Here is a 20,522-nt window from a genome sequence, read left to right as displayed (position 1 = left end):
ATTGCCATATCTTACCCTTCAAACCAAAATACAGTCGCGCAAACACAACTGCTTCACAGCTGAAATACGGAAGGGATAGAGGTACCCAAGCTACAAGCACTCAAGCATCTGGTATCTATATATCTTTACAAATTTTTAAATTAATGATTAGCAAACTGCAAAAATTAGCAATACCTTATTATGTAGTTAAAAGTATTTTAGTAAAAAAGAAAATTTAATGTATTAGTATTTTATTAGATAATATTAATTAATTCACTCTTGCGCCACCTGCCCTTTTCTATCTGTTCTCTCTTAACTAAATGTTGTCTGTAAGAGATCGCCCTAGCGATAAGACCGCTAGTACCTTTATGTGTATATTTCAATCTGTATTTATGTTACTGTATTTCATTTGAATTATTCACTTGTCATTGTATATTTTTATTTATGGTGCAATAAAGAGTTAAATAAATAAATATTCTTTACTTACAAATTAGTTCGAATGAGCAACATATGTTTGTTTTGTCTATCATTTTTATTGCTTTTTTTTTACAATACAGGGGGCAAATGAGCATGCGGCTCACCTGATGGTAAGTGACTACCGCCGCCCATGATCACCCACAACACCAGCGGCATTGCAGGTGTGCTGCCGGCCTTTTAAAAAGGAATGTTTATGTTTTAGTAGTTAAATCAAAATGTATTGGTTATTTGATTAGGATTATTTTGTTTGATTGACCACTACTATTTATTATGTTTTTCGAATGCTGGTAGTTATATACATACTAATAATAGAGGAATTAAACATAGTAATTCTAACCAAATAACCGAAATATATATAACCAAATAAGTGACATGAACTTCCACGAGAAGACATCCAGTTCAGTAAAATATGTTAAAAAGGCAGTTCAAACTGCATGTTTAAGAATTTTGAATTATTTATACAAATAAAATAATGTCCATAAAATACTATAATATTTTTTGTTCAAGTAAACTTAATATCATATTTTATAAACTACCGCCTAGTGCGGAATGCAATTCCCGCTGAGAAGAACGGACAAGAAATACAGCTGTTGCTTTTCGTCAAATATAAGTTAAATTTACAACAAAAGAATTATGAATAGATTTATTTACAACACAGGGGGCAAACGAGCATGTGGCTCACCTGATGGTAAGTGACTACCGCCGCTCATGGTTACCCACAACACCTACGGCATTGCAGGTGTGCTGCCGGCCTTTTAAAAAGGAATATGTTCTTTTCTTGAAGGTTATGTTGTCGTATCTGTTCGGAAATACTGCTGCTGGAAGTTGATTCCAAAGTATTACTCATATGATTAACTGTATAAAAATCAGAAATATTTATTAAAGTTCACAGCTTCTGTAGTTCTCAATACATTATTTGCCGATGCGTATGCCTTCAATCTCAGGTGTATCGCGACAATACGCACTCGGCCCTTACTAAATCCGGCTAGATCCGGTCAAAACCGGTTCATATAACCCTTGATCAGCGTTTTCTGACCCAAATCGGTTTATATCGATGTCTTCCCTCTCAATTTTGCTTATTTACTGTATTCTTGTTATATTGACAATGCCATGGTTTTTGTTCTAGTTTATTTTTTAGCAAATAATGCTGTTTTCTTATAATAAAATTACATTTTTTTTATATTTTTCATTTGTATAATTTAAAAAATAAAATATTTGTTGCTCAAAATAAAAATAAAAAATGTCTAGGTAATAAAAGTCTTTTTCTTTTTTCAAATTATGTATTCGAAAATCATGCGGAATAACAAGAATATGTGAAGACCTTACCAGAGATAAGAGATACTATACTCTATTTGGGCTAGAAGGCCACTCTGAAACTTTTGAGTATTTTTGAAACAAAGAGACATATTTTCCATAATATATTTTACCATGAATCATTGGACAATAATTTAAAACTATTTCAAATTTACCATCAATAGGATCAGTAGTTGTTGAAAATATTGTGTGTGATTTATTATAGTGTGTGATGAACAGGCAGACGGATGAAGTAACATCATTCTGTTTTTTTTTATGTAATTGTATGTATTTTATTTTGCATTTTAGAAAATACCAGAAGGACATTTTGTACAAAAGTCGATTGCTTGGGTACCTCTGTCCCATTCGTGTTTCAACCGTGAAGCAGTTGTGTTTGCATGGCTGTGTTTCGGTTTGAAGGGTGGGATATGGCGTGAATTTACTGGGTACAGAGGAATAACACCTGAGTCCTCAGAAATGGCAACGCATTGTGGATATCATGGGCGAAACAGTATATGCTCTATTATGTCCATGGTACTGCTCATGTCTATAGGCGACGGTTACTACTTTCCATCAGGTGGGCCGTCAGCTTGTTTGCCATTCTAAGTTGTATAAAAAAAAAAAAAACTATTTCCTCAGACGGAAGTCTTTAACCAGTGCATGTTGCCAATGATAACCTACGGAATCGAAACATGTTCCTACACGGTTGGCCGTATACAAAAGTTTCAAATTACTTAGCGAGCTATACAGAGAGCTATGCTTGTAGTTTGCGTGATAGAATTCGAAATGAGGCTATCTGCAGAAGAATCAAACTGACCGACATAGCCCGAAAGATAAGCAGTCCGAAGTGGCAATAGGGTGGTGACATGGTCTGAACAATCAACAACCTCATTGAACCGATAGGTAAGAAAGCTTCTTGAGTTGAGGTCGAGTGGCGACCATGTACAGTCAAACGCAGTGTAGGACAACCCCCACAAGATGGAATGAGGACGTTGCATGCACTGCAGGGAGTTCGTAGAAGCACGTAACTCAGGTCCGTTTTTTATTGCAGTCTATGGGGGAGACCTATGTAAATAATGATATTCTCTCAGAAGTCATGTAGGTATATCGATACCTAAAGATTAACAAAGTACAGTTTAACCATCTTCCCATAAAGAGCATACATGTGTTATGCATCCGGGCCCAAGGGACCGGATGCCATAATTTCACTTTCGTATTGTATGTTTGAGGCTTCAGTAGTGTTACCAATTAAAAAAAAACATTGGATAAAGATAAAAAGTATGTACCGGCCTTCATTAAATGGCTAAACCAGCTTTTAATGAAGTTTGTTACATATAGAGTTATTTTAAATGAGGAAATCTTATTTGATATAGCTTATCTACTTTTTGTTAATGAACTCAAACGAGACTTAGTTGGCCTCATTTCACTTTATTGACTTTAGGGTGGAATGGGGTCAACTAAAAACAAAAAAAAAAAAAAGAAATAAAGAAAAGAGTAAAATTTTTTTAATTTAAACTTGGAATGGAAAAAGTTAACGAAACTAATGGAATGTAGTAATCGTCGTCTATAGAAATAAACAGAATAATGTGAGATGTAAGTATTTATTATATACATAAGAAGGAGAAGCAAGCTGAAGTGGCAATGGGCTGGTCACATAGCTCAAAGAACCGACAACCGAAAGAAAGGTTCTTGAGTGGCGACCGTGTACGGGTAAATGCAGTGTAGGACGACCCCCCACTAAATCGAGAGACGACCTTAAATACATTCCAAGGAGTCAGTAGATGCCGGTATATACATACGTAAACACTTTTAAGTACAAAAATTTCAAAGACCTGAACAAATTCGGATGAAATTTTGAATCTAAAAAGTCTATGTACTACATTAATGCACACTACAATCTAATACATACATAAGTAGGCGCAGAGGAAATCGCAGGCAAACATTAGTATATTTATATAGGTATATTTAAATCGGTACATCCTACAAAAACTGAAACTGTGCTCATATTAGTCTCGAGGGATAAACAGACCGACAAAACGGTACCAACATTAAATGTATGGAAAGGATAATAAAAGAAGAGCTATTTGCAAATGGCTTCGAAAACATTAAGTTTGTGTTGTAAAAGATTTTTATAGCCCCATTTTGTACAACAGTTTTTGTTTTTTTTTTAAATCGTGTTACGTACACATTAGATTATAGACACTATATTTACCTGGATATAGTTTAAATTCATATTTTTTATGTATTAATTAATAATACTAATTATTATTAATGCCGTGTGGTTCCGGCATAGAATGGGCCACCACTTCCTTTCCCGTGGGTGTCGTAAGAGGCGACTAAGGGAACTTAATGATTGGGGGATGAACAGCAGTATCCCTAAAACATCACCAAAATCTTACTGCGGTTGTCAACACGCCTCCCAAGTGCAGCAACTACTAGCAAAACCCCCCTAATTCGAATTCTATTATTAAAATATATTTGTTGTCAAGAATTTTTAATTCGTAATTTTTAATGAATACAGGGTTTGGAAAGTTGTTATTTGTTGAGAAGAGCTCGCAAGAAACTTAACAGTTACTCCTTTAAATCTCTGTTAACATTATGTGTATTTATTTACATGTACTATGTCTAAAATGATTTGGTCGTTAAAAAGCCCGTGCATGATCGACTGACACCATGCAAATTTGTCATTAAAGTAATAGTTTACTGTGTAATAAATAGATCAAAAATATTTATTTATTTGTTTATACTTTTGTAAATATTAAAGTATGTCTACAGGGCGGACATAATGCCTGATGGCATTCTCTACCAGTCAACCGTTACGCTAAACAGAGAGAGCAAATAGCGGTGCATTAATTTAACAGTATTTTATTATAATATTTAATTCTTATTCTATTATCTGTTAATTGTCTGCTGCTAGTTATAGGCCTTGGGGAGTTTTGCCAGTAGTTGCCACACTTGACATGTGGGTTGGCAACCGCAGTTATACTTTAGCAACGTTTTAAGGTGAAAGCTGCTGCCTATCTCTCGACTATTAAATTTCCTTAGTCGCCTCTTACGAAAACCACAGGAAAGAAAGTGGTGGCCCATTCTATGCTGGGATCACAGGGCTTTTTTGTATTTATTTGTGTTTAAATTCCATGTTTTGTTGTCAAGACTATTTTTATATATAACGAATAAGCTAACGGCAGAGCTGTCTATTTTTATATCTGTGTACACTAATGGAAACTAAAACGAAATAACATACTCGTATAATAACAACTTTTCAAGTATCTTTTATTTTTTTTTTGTCTAGGTAGTTATATTTAGATAATCTTTATATTGATATCAAAAAATGCCTAAATGTGTGGATTTACTCTGAAATGTAAATGTTCGAACCCGAACGATACTTCACTAAACTTTATATTGATTTTATAAACTCGAATTACCACTCCTATCATATTTGTTTGAAGTGAGAACTAGTGTGTGCAAAGGTGTGCAAAGATATTGGATTTAGCTTTTGTTCTAAGGGCTTAAGACATATTTGTAATTCGATCGGCTCAAATGGTGAGTTTATTGAACTAAAAGTAGTTTCTACTGAAACATCGGATTTGCTATTTTGTAGTACATTTGATAGTTAAAAAACCGCTTCGTAATTTTTTTTTTTTATTGTATGACAATGAAATGGTAGTTTCGCCTGCGCTAACGGTATACGCTGGCGGGACAACAGTGAGGGATGATAGGTAAAATGAAAAGGTAGGTCAGTTAGCCCATTGAGATAAGTATATCAGGAATTCAGAACGATTGTTTCCAGGGGGTGCTACGGGGAGGTCGACTTGATTGGATATATTGCTGGTAATGCGACTGCTAGTTTGCATTACTAACAATCCCTCTCCCTTGTCCCCAATATCTAGTATTGTCACAAGTATTGTATGGGCAATGTATTCTATACAATTAGGAAATGTTAAACTCAATATTCTTCTAAAGAAACTTAGGTAAAATAATTAAATTGTGTTCTCCAAAAAAACCGACTTCAGTTTTGGCAAATTCATTTATTTTGATTTAAAATGAAAAAACGGAATCGATTTTGATAAAATTTCTATGAAACCAATAGGTAAGAATATCCTTTTAGGTAAAAAAAAAGACGTCCAAATCGGTTTACAACTGACGGACTTACGAGGTCTTAAACATTACAAAATATAACTGAATTGAGAACTTACTACTTATTGAAGTTGTTGAAAACGATAAACATTTAAATTTAAGAGAGATTCAGATTTTGTTGTTGTCTTCCACTAACTTCAAAAACATCCCCATTAATATCAATCTCCAGCTTTAACACATTAAACGTTGCCGTCTCGTTTTATCAAGTGCGTGGTACGTAATTGTATTTTTATTACATTCTTTTACCTTTCGTCCAAAGGTTAAGGTCAAGAATACATTTAAAAATACATTTGCATATGTATTCAGCAGTCTAGAATAAGCGGGAAAAACCGTGTACCTCTATCAACTTTGTGACGCAAACAGTGTTGCAGAAAAAAAATGTCTCGTTTTATAAAGAAACTTAGTAATTTATCTTGGTTGTTTAAGCTCGGTGGACTTTTTGTTTGGGCCGCGTTTTAATTAGTTTTGTTGCCCGTACTCCATGAGATTTAAAAGTAATAAAATTATTTGCTCTCTCTCCTTTGTGTGCCGTTCGTTTTTATGGAACGTTGCACGATGTTTTGTCGAGAATTATCTTCACTAACACATTATATAAAATAGAAAACAGTTCAAGTAATTAATTTGTGAGTTACTTTCAGTCAGACGGTTTGAAAGAGAGGTTTGAAAATGAGGAGGTTTATTGTTTGTAGTTTTTATAGATGTAGCGTAGTGTCTTCAACGATTCTAAACAGATTTTGTTCGTGTTTTTTTTTACAAATCGATTTCGTAAGTACTTAGTTATGTACTTTTTTACAGATTTAAAAAACAGAGTTTTTCCATTCGATTGTACTTTTTTTAGCATTGTTAATTTACAACTTCGTCAGTTATAAACCGAATTGGAAAATTCTTTCAAAAACGGTTTACTAGTGTAGTTTTTTAATAAAAATTACTGGTTTTGGCACAATTGAAAGTCGGTCTTAATTTGAGGAATACAATCTTATATTATGTTTTTGAAGTAAAATCTTGAAATGTTGAAGTAAATAAAATATACTAGTTTAATGAGATAGTATTACTTACTTCACAACTCGGAAAATGTTAATTTTTAATTTATTTTATTTCATTATAAAATCAAAATAACAAACAGGCATAGCAAAAAAAAAAACAAAAGCTTGTCTGGAATGCCATATATTCTTTTTAAATTTTAGTTGCCATTACATTAACAATACAAATTACTATTTATAATTATAATTACTTGAAATTATATACAGTAGAATCAAGATAATCCGAATCAAATGAAACCAGGTGTTATTCCGTATAATTAAAAATTCGGTTAATCGATGTCAAAGTCAAATCAAATAATAAATAAATATTAATATTTTTTTTACTACGTCAATACGATATGAAAAATTTACGAACTATAAAGATAATGGATTACATAATACTTATGTAATTTAAAATTACGTTTTTTTTTTAAACAACTTAGAATGGCTAACAAGCTGACGGCCCACCTGATGGAAAGTGGTAACAGTCGTCTATAGACATGAGGAGTATCATGGATATAACAGAGTATACTGTTTTGCCCATGATACCTTCGCTGCGTTGCCATTTCTGAGGATTTAGGTGTTATTCCTCTGTACCTTGTAAATTCACTGCATATCCCACCCTTTAAACCAAAACACAGTCATACAAACACAAATGCTTCACGGTAGAAACACGAATGGGACAGAGGTGCCTAAGCAAATGACTTTTGTACAAAGTCTCCCGCGGGTAAATTGAGTTATTGAGTGTGGTGCAGTAAGAAAATTGTTTATTAAGAAATTTATTAATTGCCAATTTAGCACTGCACGTACTGAGTTAATGTGTCGCCCCACTATTTCTAGCTTCATTTCCTTTATTTGTATTTAATATATAGCTTATATACAACATTTATCTCGTATTACTCGAAATAGCAAATAAATAAACAACGCATGGGGGGTATCATGGGCGAAACAGTATACTCTGTTATGTCCATGGTACTGCTCATGTCTATAGGCGACCGTTACCACTTTCCATCAGGTGGGCCGTCAGCTTGTTTGCCATTCTAAGTTGTATAAAAAAAACAGTTATCTAAATAAATTGTTAATCAGTTGAAATATTTCACTATTACTACTAATTCTACTAACTACTAACTCATCTTTCTACTACTAACTTCGTTGTTTCAATTCATCCCGTAACATCCTAGGAATCTAAATCTTTAGAGGCAAACTTTGCAGTATATTATCTAAACCATACCATATAGCTATTAACTGTCCACATTACATAGGTCTTCGCCTTTGTTTGTTTAGGGGTTTACTAGTAGTTGCTACGCTTGGCAGACGGATTGGCAATCGCAGTTATATTTTGGTAATATTTTAGGGGGGACGATGCTGCTCATATTTCAATCATTAAGTTCCATTAGTCGTCTCTTACGACACCCACGGAAAGGGGGGAAGGGATTGTTAGGAATGGGGGAGATTAGTGCCTATTGCTGTCAGTGTGCCCTGTCAGGTCGACCTCCACACGGTTCTTCCTGAAAACCATTGTGACTAATTTATCGTTGAATTCGTCACGATGGGCTAACTGGCTTGCCTTTTCATCCTCACCAATCATCCCTCACTGGTGCCCCGCCAGTGTTTACCGATAGCGCAGGCGAGGTTACCATTTCATTATCATCCATTCAAGACATCCACGGAAAAGGAAGGGGTAGCCTTTCTTATGTATGCTATCACTCTCTTATAATTATTAATTTAAAACATTTATTTCCCACAAAAACAAAACATAAAAAGTTTATTTAATACGAATTTCAAATTAAAGTAGGTGTTAATAAAATCCACGCCGGAATTAAAACGAGCATAGTTTTCGAAACCGCCCAGATATAAAGAATTCATTTCACGGATCGTCACCTCTAATTTGCAATATTATTAAAATTGCAGTATTCGTTATTCTCGGTATGTTTTAATATTTAACTTTATTGTATTTAAGTTAAGTAATAATTTAGATTGAGTTGCTAGTCTTTTATATCTTAAAGTTATTAATATATTATTATTATATTTGGATATGGTTTTCCAATATAATCAGTTGAGGATGTAGCCTATTATCACCAAAGAATAGAATGTTACCTCTCTGGCCAGTTGTCTTGGTATACGGTTTTATTTCGAACTTTGCCACTTTTATACTGGTTTATTGTGTATATTAATCTAAGTATGGAAAGTGTGGCATTTTATTCCTATTTTCAAATTTTCAGATAAATTTATTGCGCAGCTATAAGATTTAAAACAGGAGAGCAAATATGAGAGGAATGTACTCGGGTTGCAATTATATCGGTTTATCTGTTTTTAAAGTTCGAATATTATGATATGAGAAACGAGGCAAAGTATACCTGAGGATACAAGACACAATACATAAACCAAATACGATAAACAAATTAAAAAAAAGAACTAAATTGGTGGCACAGAGGATCGAACTGGAGATCTCATTTACGCAAAGTACACAGAGAACGACAAATTTTAGTGATTTTTGGACGGTCAAGTGTGACTCGTTTGGAATCGAGATCGTCTAAATTCGTCAAAGCCAATTTCCAAATATCAAGAATTGGCAGCACACTCGTGCACACATCAATAATTTCAATCAATCCTCCCTATTCATGCGTAATCACGAAAAAAAAAATGAAAAATTTTCCCCTATAATTTTTCAACCTTTTATACTGCGAACTGGAAAAAGTTCTTTGCTGCTTCGTTTAATGAGGGGGCACCTTGAATGTACATAGAGTAAATAGAGCTACCACTGTATATGTGGATTAAGGAAATGTTATATTATAGTAATCTATTAGCTTTAGGTTCTTTTTTAATTGATGATAATGGAATGATGACCCCGTCTGTGCTATCGATATACAATGATGGGGCACCAGTGAGGGATGATTGGTGAAGATGAAAAGGCAGGTCAATTAGCCCATCGTGATAATTCAGCACGATGGTTTCCAGGGGAAACCACGTGGAGGTCGACCTGACAGGATATATTGCTAGGAACAGGACTGACAGTTCGCATTACTAATAATTACTTGCCCCCTTAGCTTTAGGTTTGTGTTGTCACCATCATCTTATCAACCATTATTTGCCAACTATTGAACATAGGTTTCCACCATAGTGCCGTAAGGAATGGTCTCGAGTCACTTGCATCCACTAACTCCATGCAATGCGTTTGAGGTCGTTACTCCATCTACTGGAGGATTGTTCTATATTGCGTTTGTGTATACAGGGTCATCACTTAAGAATCTTACGTTCTCATCTATTATGGGTTCTTCGAGCTATGTGACCAGCCCATTGCCATTTCAGCTTACTTATTCTTCGGGCTATATCAGTCACTCTGGTTCTTTGTGTAAATTACATTATATTTGTAATTATTTATATGTATAAATATAATAAAATATAATATAATAAAGGTATTTTTTACTTATCTTCACATCTGTTCCTAGACAGGCAGAGAGAATCGTGCATCAAAGATATTTATCGCTATATAAAATTCTGTTTTGCTTTATCTGCTTTAATAAAGGTCCAAATCAAGTAACATGACATTTGTCTTTGTTTGTTTTTATCTTTAATTATTGAATAGATTTTAACGAAGCTTCCCAATCGAATAGCTCAAAGAAAAAGCTATTATAAAAATCACTTAAAAATTACATAAAGTGTTATGTATTTTTGAACTATTATGATTTTAATGTTCGAATTTAATTATCCGATTATTTCTTCTGAAATGGAAAACTGTTAGCTATAAATTAGTATTATTAGATTATTTATATATTTATAGTTAGATATAAATTATCTATAAACAGTAGTTACTATTTTATATGAGTTGATAGCTTGTTTATCGTTTTAGTTTAAGTTTCATATAAATAGAAAGAAATAAAAAAAGTCTTGTTGTTCTACTATCTGACTAATATAATAAAATTGTATTTAGACGATTGGAGATATTTAAGAAAAAAAATAATATAGTAATCTTGATAAAACCAATAGAAGCTAAAAGAATAATTTTTAGACATTTTGTTTGTCTGTCTGCATGTTTGTTCCGGCGTTCTTAAAAGCCTATTATTTAATTAGAACTGTAGATATTTCATCGGATTTCCTACATTTCAAATCCACCAACGAACGAACGAAGAACTAATAAATATTATACCGAATGTGTCTTAGCTTCACAGTTTAAGTTGTTACTAAACAAGCACTCTGTCCAAGCAGAACCTTGCGGTCGCGGTTTTTTACTCACAACGTAAAGGGTTAATTAAAAAGTTACGTTTTTATGAGCGAACAAAACCTTTATTAGGGAAAGACAAATTCAAAGGTTTTGTAAGGTCAATGATTTTTCACTGACAATTTTAATATTAAGCTCGAGGGCCGGTAACTTTTTTGTGAGATCACAAAATGAACAGTACTTTGAGAACTTCAGTAATGAATAAGAAGTTAATGAAGATTGTAATGTAGATAGAAAATTAACGGTGAAGGTGTATAAAAAAAATGGCGCCATTTGCAACTTATATTATTTAAATATTAGTTTTTTTTTACAACACAGGGGGCAAACGAGCATGCGGCTCACCTGATGGTAAGTGACTACCGCTACCCATGATCACCCACAACACCTACGGCATTGCAGGTGTGCTGCCGGCCTTTTAAAAAGGAATATGAAATATAAAATAAAATATTAATTTAAAGAAAAATCATACCATAGGAGACCACATACATAAGCGATGTTTAAAATCAGGGCCAGATTAAACATGACCCCTAGGTAATGCATGTTTCACTCGCAAAAAAAAAAACTGCCACAATATTTTACATACAGATAATATGTAATATATGAAAAATACAAAAATATAATAATATTTTCCTTGAGACACAAATCTACAAATGTGATATTTCACTTGAAGAAACTGTTTCTGAAAAAAAAAAATTTTTGAGTGGGGAACTCTAGACAATTGCCTATATTGGCATATGGATCCGGCCATTTTAAATTAAGTAATTTGAACTAAAAATTCTACAAATATGTTTATATACCAAATTTGTAATAATTAGGTACATTTATATTTTTCCAAAGGTTGACTGGAAGATAATGTTACATAGCATTAAGCCCGTCTTTTGTACCAAAAATTTTTTTTGTAATATGATCAATTAATAATATATAAATAAATAGATAAGAAATTAAAAATTTTCATGCTCAATTACTCCAGTTTTAATATTACTAGTGATAAATATTGATTATAAATGTTTACCTAAAACATTTACAACATAGCAGTAAAATTATTGGTATTACATAATAAAGGAAAAGCAACAGTTGAGTTTCTTGTACGTTCTTCTCAGATGAAATTGCATTCCGAACTAGACGATAGACTCATAAAAAATAACTATTAAAACAAGTTTATAATTAAGTTTAGTTGAATAAAAAATACTTTTTTCTTTATAATAATAATAAATATACAAAAATACCCTTGACTTTGAAGTCAAAAAGCGTAGATGGAGAAATAGGTGCTATTCTATCTATAGGAATTATTTATATGTATGTATATATATATATATATATATATATATATATATATATATATATATATATATATATATATATTTATTTATTACACTTGTAAATTAAATACATAATACATACATACATACATACATACATACATACATACATACATACATACATATCCGTCACACCTGTCTCCCATTAGGGTAGGCAGAAACAATGGAACGCCAAATGCTTCGATTCAAACAGACCTCTTTCGCTTCTTCCACATTCATTAATCTTTTCATACACGCTCGCCGGTTACGGGTACTTTTAATTTGGCCCTTCTTCAGCACGTCGCCTATTGGGTCAACATACGTCCGTCTAGGGCGGGCCCTACCGACATCTCCATTCATTCTTGCTCGATAAGTCTCTTTCGTAATTCTTCTTTCATCCATCCTCTCCAAATGACCAAACCAACGCAACATTCCAATACATAATAATAATAATAATAATAGCCTTTATTAACAATCTTACAATGTATTTATATAATTTAGTTATTTGTTTGACACCGGTACGTGAAGATTGTCTTGCTGTCCAGCATAGGCCTCCCCTAGAGTTCGCCACTGAATGCGATTCTGCGCTTGTCTTTTCCAGGTGTGTCCCGCTATTTTTTTGATATCGTCTTCCCATCTACGACGCTGTCTCCCTTTTTTCTCTTATATTGTCTCGGACACCACTCTGTAATATCCTTAGACCATTTTTCTTTATTTATTCTAACTATATGTCCTGCCCACCTCCATTTTAGTTTCTTGATACAGTAAGTAACATCCGTGAATTCAGTTTTCTTCCTTATAGTGTCCAGTTTTACTTTATCTTTTAATTTGATGTTCAGTATACTTCGTTCCATACTGTGTTGGCAAGTTTCTAACTTATGTATGTTATGATTAGTTAAGCTCCAGGTTTGGCATCCATATGTCATAACAGGCAAAATACAAGAATTAAATATTTTGCTCTTCGCTTTCAGTGGTATGAGAGGGTTTTTCATTACCTCCTTAAGAGACCAGTATCTTTTCCATGCCAGCGTAACTCTGTTGTTAATTTCTTTTGTTGTTAGGTCTTTTGGAGATATGATCTGACCGAGATATGTGTATTCCTCCACATATTCCACTGTTTTACCGTTAACCGTTATAGGGAAGCTTTCCGAATTTGACATTATTTTGGTTTTCGTAGTGTTCATTGATAGCCCTACTTTATCACTTTCATGCACCAGTTGGTCTAACATCTTTTGTAAACTTTTTGGATCAACGGAAATCAATATTAGATCATCTGCAAACCTTAAGTGGTTTAATCGCACACCGTTGATAATCAAACCATAGTTTTCCCAGTCCAGGCATCTAAACACGTGTTCGAGAACAGCTGAGAATAGTTTGGGTGACAAAGGATCACCTTGTCTTACACCTCTTTTTATCGGAAAAGATTCTCCATCTCTTTCTGTCCTTATTTTTACTTTCATGTTCTTATATATATTGATGATCAGTCGAATATACTTTTTCTCCACTCCTTGTGTTTCTAGAGCTTCCCAAATTTTTATGTGTTTTAAGGAATCGAATGCTTTATTATAATCTACGAACGCAAGGTAAAAGGTAATATTATATTCACTGCATTTCTGGATTACTTGTTTTATAGTGTGAATATGATCTATTGTTGAGAACTCACTACGAAAACCTGCTTGTTCTTTAGGTTGGTTTTCATCCAAAGTCTTTGTTAAACGATCTAACAGTATTTTTGAAAATATTTTGTACATATTGGACATCAAGCTGATGGGTCTGTAATTGGTTATATCATCTTTCTTCCCTTTTTTGTGTAGTAATATAATAATTGATGTAGTCCACTGATGAGGTATATATTCTGTGCGCAAAATTTCGTTAAATATCTCTGTGATAGTGTTTAACGTTACTTTGGATGATCCCGTTAGCAATTCATTAGATATTAAATCTTCTCCAGGCGTTTTTCCTTTCTTCTGTGATTTGATAGCCTTATTGACTTCATCTTGTAGTATGCAGGGGGTCACATCCTCTACAGTTTTAGTGCAGTTTATTAACTGGTTGGATTCCTCTATTGTTGCGTTTTCATTGTATAGTTCGCGATAATATTCCGTTGCTACTTCTAATATTTCAATTCTATTAGTTTTATTTTTCTTGTTTCTGTGGTGTTTCATGTTATCTATCCAAGTTAAATTGTTTCTTAATTCGATCTCCGCTTTCTTAATTCCGCCTGATTTTTCTATATAATAACTCATTGTTTCAGTTCTTAGTCTCTCTCTGTGTTTTCGTATTTGCAGGTTTATTTCTTTGCTCAGAATTGTTATTTCTTTTCTATTATTTTTTCTGTCTTTAAATAAGGGTTTTCTTTGCATGATTAACTTCCTTGCTTCTGAACCTAATTTGTCTTTTTCCTTTCTTATTGTTCTCATTTTACTTTCAATTTCTCTTAATTCCTTCTCTAAAGCGTCGTATTTTTCTTGGACTTCTTTAAGATTGTCTATTTTTTCTAAATTAGTGTGTAAAGACTCTAGAATATTATCCGGGATTGGTAAAGCCACTGTTTTTGTATTGTAGATATTTTTCCTTAATGATTTTGGTTCTCGTGTATATAATTGTCCTCTAAGTAGTCTGTGGTCTGTGTTGTAGTTAAATTGGTTGACAATATTTATGTTTAAGAACAATCTTGGTTTGTTTGTGATGATATAATCTATTTCATTTCTTATTTTACCATTCGGTGACACCCATGTCCATTTTCTATTTAAATTCCTTTTGTAGTAGCTGTTCATGATTCTTAGGTTGTTTTCCAGAGCGAAGTTTATCAGTCTTTGCCCATTGTCGTTTCTTTTGCCTGTTGTATGTGGTCCCAGTACTTTGTCTTCATTTGTTCTTCTCTTTCCTATTTGTCCATTGAAGTCACCCATTACAATTATAGTTTTAAACAAAGTTGGCATTATTTCGTTGAGTTGGTTGTAGAACTCGTTTTTTATTCCTTCTTTGGTGATATCAGTCGGGGCATATATTTGAACGATTGAAGATGGTTGTTTGTGGCCAGGCAATTTAATATTCAAGACTGCTATCCTATCCGATATGCCTCGAAACTCCAATATTTCGTTTTTTAGATATTTTTTTACCATAAATCCTACTCCATTAAGGCCAGCTATTACATTTTTATAATAAAATATATATTTATCATGTTCTTCAATTTTTTCATCAGCTCTCCTCACTTCGCTTAAACCTAAAATATCCCAGTGTATGGTTTCCAATGCATTTTCTAATTCAAGTAGGGATTCTTGGGATTTTACCGATCTTGTGTTTAGTGTGGCTATGTTTAGTCTTGTTCTTTGTTTTTGATCATTTTTTTCAGAGTAGTGTTTGTTATGATTCTTGAATCCTTCCACTGTACGCTCTTGGGGGGTAGGGTCTATCTCCCCGCGGTGACCAACCGTATTGGGGATCTGTTTGTTTTTAGCTAGAATTGTTTTTATAATGTTTGTTTTCTTCACGTTTCCGGTGTCAGAAAATTCCTATACCTTATGAGGTTGTGTTTGTTTCTCTGACAGTGAGAAAGATCTGGCTCTCATGTATGCGAATGCATCAGTTTTATACATTTTTTTAGATGGGGCAATAATATTTCTCTCCCCTGTTGAGTGAGATTGTTTCTGTATAATCTCAGGTGACATAGAAACTTCTCTTTTTCTCCTTTCGGCTTCTGGTTTTCCTGTGATAATAAGTTTATTATTCCTGATGAAAGCTTCATTTCCTTTTTCCCTTTCTTCTTTTAATTGTTTTTGTAGATTTTTACGTAGTTCTAGCGTTTCTTTTGAAAAATCTTCAGTAAGAAAGGTTTTATGTGGCATTTTTGCTTTATTTTTCATTATTTCTACTTTTTTTTGATATGAGATAAAGGAGACAAGTATGGGTCTGGTCTTGCTTTCATCTTGTCTCCTTCCCAATCTGTAATAGTTGTTTATTTCCGATTTTCCTATTTTAACATTAGTTTTTTGTAAAATACCCATTATTGTGTTGAATAATTCTACAGAATTATTTTCAGTTTCCTTGACTCCATGTAGTATTATATTATTCTTCTTATTCATTTCTTCCAAATATTTTACTTTTCTATTTAATATTTGCACTTCAGATTTCAGGTATTTATTTTCTTCCAGTAATGGTTGTATTTTAACATCTATAGTACGCATTAAGGTATCAGTTATGTTCTGTGTAATCGTTGTTGTTTGTTTTTCTAATTCCATTCTCATCATTTGAAATAGCTGTAGCATTTCCTCTGACATACCTTTATTGTCCATAGTGTATTAACTACTCGTATACGTGTTTCCGAACGTTAGTGTTCCGTCCATTATGTTGGTAACACTGCAATTCAGTGAGATGTCAAACGTCAAATAGACAATTGATAATGTTTATGAAAGTTAACGAATTTCTAACCTCCAAACTGTGGTATTGTTGGTGATATTTCCCAATATAATCCAATTTTTAGTAAACTATTGTCGCGGTTTGCTTTGTACTAGTTTTAGCGTGGTGATTTTCGCCAATTCGAATTGATGTTTGCTGATTTTCACTGGTTATTAAAAATAAACTCAGGAGCACTTTTAACACACTGTTACTCTTATGACAGCCGGAAGCGGAAACTATATACTCCAATACATAATAATGTTGTAAATATTGTGAGCAAGAGTGGACTCATCTCTGAAAGAGATCGCTTGCAGCCACAGTTGACTTATCTTACAGTGGACTTACCTATGCTTTCTCACTTATTTCTCCAATATCGTGAGAAAGCATGTAGTTAGCGGGCAGCTAAAGGACATGAGTGTTGTAGGAACGACATCAATACTAATACATGAGGTACAAATAAACAGCTAAATGAAACACTAATATGTACATTGTAACTAGCTGACTCGGCAAACGTTGTTTTACCATATACATTATTTCTAGAAATATACATGAAAATTCATCGTACTACAATTATTATACTCGATTGCCATCTTGCAAGCCTATTGCGGCATATAAAAATTGCGATTAAAAAACAGGGATTGATCGTAAAAGCGTGAAAATTTGACGTTGTGTGTATTTTTCAATGCTGAATCATAATAAAATGAAAAAAATTGCCAAGAAATTAAACAAATATATTTAGGAGTGGGTCACTCTTATCATTAGGGTGTATGAAAAATAGATGTTGGCCGATTCTCAGACCTACCCAGTATGCACACAAAATTTTATAAAAATCGGTAAAGCCGTTTCGGAGGAGTTTGGTAACAAACACCGTGACACGAGAATTTTATATATTAGATATATTATTGTAAATTATATAAATATATATTATTGTTGTTTATTTAATACTGGCGTTACTATTGCCCACTACTTCCACTGCCACTGTGTTAGGTTGATTGGAAGTGTTTAAACTGTAATTTTAATTTTATTTGACATTTCTATCATTTTTAATATTTATAATAGCTTTATTGACTGCTTATAATGCACGACCAAAGTGTGCACTTGGTATTAGTAGTGATTTATTGTATAATGTAGTAAATAATTGAAAATTAAATATATAATTTACCTGTATAAAATGGCCTATATGTAAATAAATTCAATAATTCATATTTGCACGCCATTTGATGTGGCGAAACATAATGGGCATCTTATAAACTTCACGAATGCAACACCTTTTCTACAATGTTTCTAGCAAATAAATTTCATTTCATTTCATTTCGAAGAAATCTTTTTTAGAGATAATTTCGCCTTTACTTACTTTGTTACTAATTTGTTATTATTATTTGTATGTTTTTACATAAATATAATACCTACCTACATATACAATGAATGATAAGAATAATGAATAAAGTACCTACATTAGAAAAAATTAAAAAGATTACGAATTGAGAGAAAGAAAATGTAATTTTAACTTTTACTTGAAAGAGGTAATAGAAGGAATCTTTTTATGTGGGAAGGGAGTTTGTTCCATAATATCGAGCTGCTATACAAGAATAGGTTTCCCATAAAGTGTGTCCTACATGAACGAAGTTCGAGCTCTTGGACTGAATCTGACAGGAGGGTTTTTTTCAATGGATGATAATGGAATGATAACCCCGCCTGCGCTGACGACGCTGGCGGGGCACCAGTGAGAAATGATAGGTGACGATGAAAGCAGGTAAGTTAGCCCATCGTGATGAATTGCACTAGAATTAACCACGGTGTTTTCCAGGGGGAACCACGTGGAGGTCGACCTTGTTTGCAATGGGGCAGTTAGACCCCATTACTAACAATTCCTTTCCCGGCAGGAGGGTTTAGGATAGACTGGTGGCGATTTTTGTGAAAGAGCATAGAAACAGAATAAGGTCCGTAGATCATATTTTTAATCTACATCGAGATGTATTCTAATTTCTTTATCATTATATATATTGAATGACTGATATTGAATTCAATATCAGTTATTCAATAGAAGTTATTGTATTCAATAGAAGTTATTGTATGTAACTTTGACTGTGACAAAGTTAGTTATTTTAATTAAAAAATGAAACTACTGAACTAGTTTTGATATTTTTTTGTGAGACCGATCTGTAAATATATCCTTTCAGATAAAAAGGAATTTTCCAAATCGGTTTAGAATTAGCAAAGTTATGAGGTAACAAACATAAAAAGAGAATACGACCGAATTCAAAATCTGTTTCTTTTTTAATTCGCTTGAAAATAATTTTAATTCCTCTAAGATAAGTTTTGTAGTCGTTGACAGAAATCTTTTGGATTCCTGTTTCGACGTTCATGACCATGCCGCAGCTTAAAAGTTTTCACCCTTTGCAGTTGTTGAATTAAATTTAATTAAAACAATAAATACCGGCACAGTCGCCGAATACAAACGGCGCTATTTTTAGACGGATTTAGAAAAATATTTTAATTAAGTTGAAATTTAAATGTAAATGTTGTTAATTGTATTTATTTAGTTAACTTAATGCTTACTTATATTATAAATGTAAAATTTGAGTTTGTTTGTTAGCTTATAATACCATTACGTCTCAAGGGATTGTCATGAAATTTGATACACACGTTGTATATATAAGATCGCCGTGTGGTCCCGGCGTAGAATGTTTATTTTATTTTATTTTAAAAGGGAAACATACAATACCTGAGACATATAAAGTAGTATACACAGCCATAACTTAAATCAGTAAAGTTTCCAAAATAAATCAAACCAAATAATCGAGAGCAGATGATTAACATAAAAATATATATAATAGTATATACATACACATTTTTTTTACACACATTCCCGTGGGTATAATAAAAGGCAACTAAGGGAACATACTGGTCGAGGGATGGACAGCAAAGTCCCTCTTTAAACACCACTATATATATGTACATACATACATAGGTTACTACTTATAAGTGTTAATCAACAAATCTCAGTGACGAGAACGAAGTCGTAGGTAAAAATTAGTATTTAATAAGCATGCCACAGTAATCAATATTGGAAACCAGCGTGTATGTGTAAGTTGAGGTATGAAAGTGACTGAGACAAGAGATGTATGTAGGAACAGACACCTTAGGCAGTCGAGTCTTCCTATATACCCTATTAGAGACTTGGCATATAGTACTTATTTTTGTGAAGTTACTAACTAAACTAAAATAAACTGTCATTTTATTAATTTATTTTATAATAAATTTTATTTTATTTTATAAATATTTGATTTAACTGTATTCTATCTAATGAATGTAAAATCCAACGTGTTACAGCGAGCTTATACCATTATCTTGCAGATGGGAACGGTTAAAGATATTTATAATCACCAGTATTAAAATTATAAGTTTAAAAACAGTTTTCATGTGATTTTTTTTTTATTTTTAAAACTTATATTCATTTTTAATACGATGTCGATATACATGCACAATGAGAATTCAACGAATTCACTGTGTTTCGTCATTTCCAATTTGTTTTGTTTCGATTTCATCCGAAAGTCTTTTCTAGAAGGCGTACGGTGCTTTGTCATAGCGTTTCGTCTTGCACTGCGAACTACAGCTCGCAGAGCCAATGATTATGTCGGTGTCCTGCAATCACTTACAGAGAGCTTGTTGAATTTACAATTATAAACCTTATGATTATGA

General features: G+C 32.9%; 1 protein-coding gene across 1 annotated transcript; it reads right to left on the bottom strand.

Moving 5' to 3' along the window:
• Positions 1 to 12,872: 12,872 nt before the first annotated feature.
• On the bottom strand, positions 12,873 to 16,717 carry LOC128202364 (uncharacterized). The gene is given in 2 exon segments (XM_052902446.1): positions 12,873 to 13,081; positions 13,084 to 16,717. Coding segments are annotated over 2 exon segments (3,792 nt in total). The 3' UTR covers positions 12,873 to 12,923.
• Positions 16,718 to 20,522: the final 3,805 nt, after the last annotated feature.

Source organism: Galleria mellonella, unplaced genomic scaffold (assembly GCF_026898425.1).
Source record: "Galleria mellonella isolate WM207_F2 unplaced genomic scaffold, CSIRO_AGI_GalMel_v1 utg905, whole genome shotgun sequence".
In the NCBI taxonomy this organism is placed as follows: Eukaryota; Metazoa; Arthropoda; class Insecta; order Lepidoptera; family Pyralidae; genus Galleria; species Galleria mellonella.
Note: the sequence above shows the minus strand (reverse complement) of the source record. Positions and strands in the feature narration are given on the sequence as shown.